The following is a 6,091-nucleotide window of genomic DNA, read 5'->3' on the forward strand; positions in this document are numbered from 1 at the left end:
TAATAAATCACGTGCGTGCACTCTCTGTGATATACTTGATAATGTCAGATCGCACATCATTACAACAACACTTCCCATATTATCGCAGACGATGCTGTATATCGCACACCCCAGACTCGACTTAAGTGGAAAATTAATCATCCGCGGTTGTGCACGCACTTGTGAGTCTAACTTGAGTCTAACTTGCAAATGCCAGACCACTGGTTCGTCAAACCTGCTTTCCTGCAGTCCGTGTTCTTCTGATTATTTTGTAGTAAGTAATGAATATGCTTCGGGGAAATGTATCGGAGTAAAAGTATACATTTTAATTAGGAAATGTAGTGGAGTAAAAGTACAAGTTGGCTGAAATATAAAAACTCAAGTAAAGTACAGATACTCCCAAAATATACTTAAGTACTGTAACAAAGTATTATTACTTTGTTACATTACACCACTGGTACATAAGGTATCATAAGAGTAAATCTTTTTATAAAGGTGTTTTTAAAGTATAAACCAGTTAAAGGGATAGTTCACCCAAAAATGAAAATTCTGTCATTAATTACTCACCCTTATGTCGTTCCAAACCCGCATAGACAGCACAAATAGTATTCTCATAGCTTCATAAAATTAAGGTTGAACCACTGATGTCACATAGAATATTTTAACAATGTCCTTACTACCTTTCTGGGTCTTGAACGTATCAGATGCACTGATGTCTATGCAGGGTCAGAAAGCTCTCGGATTTCATCAAAAATACCTTAATTTGTGTTCCGAAGATGAATGAAGGTCTTACGGGTTTGGAACGACATGAGGGTGAGTAATTAATTACAGAATTTTCATTTTTTTTGGTGAACTCTTTCGTGAAAAGTGTAACAAGACAAAATCCACTCTTATCCAGGATACAAAACAAGTCTTAATACCTTATGTATTGTTGCTTCTCAAGTACACTTTACTGCAAAACAAGTCAAAAGGACTAATTAAAAAACAATTAAGTCCTTTTTTGCCATCTATGTCAAAGTACAGAACAATTTCAAGATGGCGGAAGCAATAAATCCACAAATGTATTTATGCTACACACCTGCAAGAAGAGAAGGTAGTACTATGGAAGTACAGAAATCTTGAAAAACTAACAGTGAACAAGAGGAGCAAATTCCAACAAAGGGCATGACAACATTAGCGCCTTACCTATAGTATCTGGACTGCAGATAGGTAGAGCACACCGCTTTGGAGACGTGACTAGCAGAGCCGAAGTCAATGACCTTGACCCTGTAGGGTTGGCGGGCTGGATCTACAAGCATGACGTTCTCAGGTTTCAAGTCAGCGTGGATCAGTCCGAGGCTCTTGAGCTTCATGAGGGCAGTGGCCACCTGCTGCAGGATGGGTCGGATGTACTTGAGCGGCAACGGGCTGAACTTGTTCTGCTTGAGGAAGTCGTACAGGTTCTGCTCCAACATCTCGAAGACCAGGCACGTGTGGTTCTTGTGCTGGAAGCACTCATACGCTCGAACAAAGTTGTAGTCGTCCGCGCTCTCTGTGCTCAGCCGCGCCAGTATGCTCACCTCGATCTGGCCCTGCCGCGCATACGAAGGGTGGTTCTTGAGGATCTTGATGGCCACGATCTCGCTGGTGCCGCGTTTCCAGCACTTCACCACCTGCCCGAACGTCCCTCGACCCAGGAACTCCAGCACCTCATAGGTGTTGGTCATGGAGCAAAGCACCTCGTGCTGCAAGAGCTGGTAGTCGCCCTCGCTGTTGGCGCCGCTGTTCTTGGACGTGGCTGTGGTGGAGGCGGTCGCAGTCGCGACGGTGGCCCCGCTCTGCGTGTTGTTCTGGATCATGGGTGCGGGCAGTTGCTGCTCCTCGACCACGTGCACGCTGCTTCCACTGCCGTTGTTGTTGTCCAGCTCCTCGCTTTTCCGCTTAAGCCCGCATCGCTGGTACGTGTCCAGCAGACTGACGGTGCTGCGGCGCGTCAGGTTGTGGCCTCCGCTGCCGCTTCCACTACTCCTGGTGCTGCCTAACAGTTGACCAGCCACCCCAGATGTGCTGCTAGCCGAGGCCACTACGATGTGCCCCGAGCTGGCCGGGAAGAGGAGGGCCTGTTCGCAGGACAGGGAAGAGTTGGAGACCTGAAGACTGGCGACGTTGATGCCCACTGGGGCGACTGAGACACTCTGCTTGCTGTTCTGACTGTAGACCTTGCTGTGCGTGCCGTACCCTGTCATATCCCAGTTGCAACTTTGCTCCACCTTCAGTTTCTTCACGCTAAAGAAGGCACTTGACTGGAGAGTGTGAGGGGAGAAGACTTGCACTTGCGAGGCCATACCTGAGGAAGAGTGAGAGCGAGAGAGGGAATGTGAAACTTGGACTGAAACTCGAGTATACGCTTTAAATAAAAATCCTACAGGTCATGGCAGGCCAGTTTAATAGAGTCAGAGTCCAGATGCTAACTTATAAAATAGCCGCTGTACAAATACCTTGTACACTTTCTCTTTGATTGCTCAGCAGTGTTCAGACTTGAAACTAAAGCTGACGGAGTCAGCTTCGGGGCAACACCTGGACTGATTTCACCCTATATATTTATGAATATTTCTACATAAACTGAATCCATGTGGTGAGAAAAATATATGTGTTTTTCGTATTTGTATTATATGTGTATTATAACGTTCATGGCTTGACTGCTCCTGTTGCAAATCTAGCAAAATCTCTTTTTTGGAGTCTAACCTTGACAAATTTGTTGAAAAATGTTTCCAGAAGTTCCAGAAACCTCCTTTTGGGACCTCCTCAAATAGAAAAGCCACTTTCCTACTGTCCGCACAGTGCAAATCTGAATTGAACTGGCCCAAAATGCAATATTAATGCATGAACAGAAAATATTGATTCTTTACTGGCCCCCCAGGATTTCTGTAAAAATGGTCCATGTCAAAGGTCCATGTCAAACCTAGGGCCATTTGCGTGAGTCTCAAGGAATGATTGCAATTTCCTAAAAGAAAAAAATGTAGCCCATGGATGCAACACATTGCAACGTTTACCTCAGGGGGATGCACATCACTTTTCCAGAGGCATTTGAAATAGAAAAAGTGCTTGAACCTGAAACATCTGAATAACATCTCAACATCAGATCCTCAAAACAAAACAACATAAGCAGAACTGAGCAGGAACTCTCTGTGCTTCAGCACAGACAACATTTCTCCAAGCAAACAACGGTCCAGAAATAGCCCTCACGAACGGCACTGTTTGTAGTGCTAAAATAATGATTACAGTACTGAGAGGATTACATGCAGAGCATGCTGTAATGCACTATTTACAGAATCTCCAAAGTGCCCTGAATTAGCACACCAGGCTCCTTCAGCGTTTCTCACCACACATGCATATCAGTTCACACCTAAACTGCTTCTGTAATGCATGATTCTTTTTATTGCATTCCTGTGGCAGAACATCTCAATTATGACAATCTGCCTATGTAAGATCCTTTGTGATCTCTAGGACACAAAAATATACATGCAGTGTTTTAAAACCTTCAACGTGTTCTCACATTCTCTCTCAGTCCTGAGTGATTGACATGAAGAATTATGAGTGGATGCAATGAGCGGTGATTTATGTACTATTATATTAAATGTTATATAATATTTGGAATTAGTTCAACTGAAAAATGTCATTTTGAAACCTGTATTTTAAGTGGAAAAGAAAAAGAAAATTTTAAGAAGAATCGACATGCAGCTTTTTTATATATAGTTCATTGTGAATATATCTTTCAAGCTCCAAAAGTGACAAAAAAAGCACCATAAAAGTATCATAAAAGTAGATTTGTGAGTATAGATTTTCAGCAAATAACCACTTAAAGGGACAGTTGCTATGACTAAAGTTGTGTCATTTACTCACTTGCATGTTGTTTCAAACATGTATAACTATTTCTGAAGATATTTTGAAGTGTTGAACAAAAAAAATATCAATGGTGTCTAATGTTGTTTTGGACAAGGGTGAGTAAACAGTGACAGAATTTTCAGTTTTGGGTGAACTGTCTCTTTAAATTTAAAACTGTTCCCCCACACAGAGATATCATATGGCTTCAGAAGACTCATATGAACTCCTTTTATGATGCTTTTTGACCTTTTTGGTACCACAGTGTTTACTATAAACTGTCATTGTAAAAACTTCTATGTTCCATGGAAACAATAACAGCAAAAAGGGTTGGAATGACATGAGGGAGAGCAACATTTCTCACTAATCGTCTAGCTTGACAGCACAACCAGAGCCGTCTAGAATAATCTCTATCCCTCTCCGCCCGAGGATGTTAAATATACAATGGATCTCCTTCGATGCTTTCCATACAAAATAAATCTCTATTAGAATAATTACTTTTTTTCCTTTGTGGTCTCATCTTACAAGCAGATAATGAATCTCATTTGGTTTGAGGAATTCCTTGATGCAACAAAATTCCCAAGACAGGAAACATACAGAGGAAACTTTATATGAACAATTCATCATTGTTATGACTCCTGATAGTTACAGTTTCAAAATTACCTTTCTGCTTCTCCATTTTCTTTCACTTTTCAAACTCTCTTTTCTCCTTCCACCTCTTACATTTGACTACACCACTAAATGATTTCAGTATTTATCTGGCTTTAGCGCTAAAGTCCAGGGATTCTTGGGCTTTAAAAGTTGATTGAGCATCTAAAGACGCTGACCATACAATCTATACTACATATACACTGTATATCCAATAGCCTTGATACCATAAATCCCCTCTAACCTATATTACATATGCACTATTCATCATCTATAGCATTAACCAAACCAGCTTGCACTGCAGCTTCAATAATCTTTGCATTTAATATATCAAATATATTGAATATACCAAATATATACTCTGTTCACCACAGAACCCATATACAAAATTATATACAGTATATTAACTGAAAATAAATAGGACCTTTCTGGCAATTTGTTGATGGAGCAAGTAATGAGGAACATCCGCTATTGCTATTAGGAGCAAGGGCCCATGTTAATCCCATAAACTACTAGGCCAGATGTCACTCCTTGGATTACGATTTTCTTTGCCAGGTCTTTACGCTAAAAATAATTTGTACGTGGTCAGTGGCTCTGTATGTGTGAGTATGTGTGTTTGGCAGAGGTGGGGATGGAGTCTGGAAAGTAATAAATCTCCCGCGGCAACGGCTGATCAGATGGAACATCCCTGGAATTCTTTGCGTCAGACATGAGTGGTAATCTAGTCTCGCGGGCAGCTGACACGTTCAGATTACCACTGTGCAACAACTCCTCTATGTAACTCATCATGGCTCCATTATGTTTGTTTTTGGCGTTTTAATCCAATCCGGTCTTATCGAGTACCTTAAAGTCTATGTCTCACCATGTTATGCTCTGAACACATGACAGGAATCAAACTGGACGTCTATGTCCTAACTTGACTTTGAATTAGGGCTGTGTGCCATTCAGAAGTGAAGTGAGAATGGCTTTTAAATTCACAATCAGTTTCTGCTTTTGAATTAAGGTTGCAAACAGTAACAGCAAAATTGCAATTTCAATGTAAAGACGTTAATTTAAAATGAATGGAAATTCATAGAAATTCATCTGACTATAAAAGCTAAGTTTGTCAAGATAGACCTTGAATGTTGCTTTTACAAAGCCTTCTTTGAAAGTAGTTTCAAAGTAACCAGTAGTTTGAATAGAGCAATGAATAAAATGATAGATGGAACAAAAGAACGGTAAATCGCTATTATGATATCATGATTATGACAGACAGACAGACAGACAGACAGATAGACAGATGAAATGATAGAACGGTACATAACTAGTACGAATGAAAGAGATAGAATGATAGATGGAATGATAGATAGCATTATAGAACCATAGATTGAGTGATAGAAAGATAGATAGAATGGCAGATGGAATAACAGATGGAACGACAGAACAATAGAATAGTTATAATAATAGAATGAACAAACGATAGAATGATAGACAGATAAATAGAACAATAGATAGAACGATAGAACAATAGAACGATAGATAGATAGAACGATAGATAGATAGATAGATAGATAGATAGATAGATAGATAGATAGATAGATAGATAGATAGATAGATAGATAGA

The 6,091-nt window shown here is 40.4% G+C and overlaps 1 protein-coding gene across 1 annotated transcript in view; it reads right to left on the reverse strand.

The window, feature by feature from the left end:
- Positions 1-6,091, reverse strand: part of LOC107684678 (homeodomain-interacting protein kinase 2-like) — a 108,805-nt gene that overhangs the window by 77,650 nt on the left and 25,064 nt on the right. Inside the window, exon 2 of the mRNA XM_016481004.1 lies at positions 1,165-2,305. Coding sequence (XP_016336490.1) covers positions 1,165-2,305 — 1,141 coding nt within the window. The remainder of the gene's footprint in view (positions 1-1,164; positions 2,306-6,091) is intronic.

This window comes from Sinocyclocheilus anshuiensis, unplaced genomic scaffold, assembly GCF_001515605.1.
Source record: "Sinocyclocheilus anshuiensis isolate Anshui unplaced genomic scaffold, SAMN03320099.WGS_v1.1 scaffold93, whole genome shotgun sequence".
NCBI lineage: Eukaryota > Metazoa > Chordata > Actinopteri > Cypriniformes > Cyprinidae > Sinocyclocheilus > Sinocyclocheilus anshuiensis.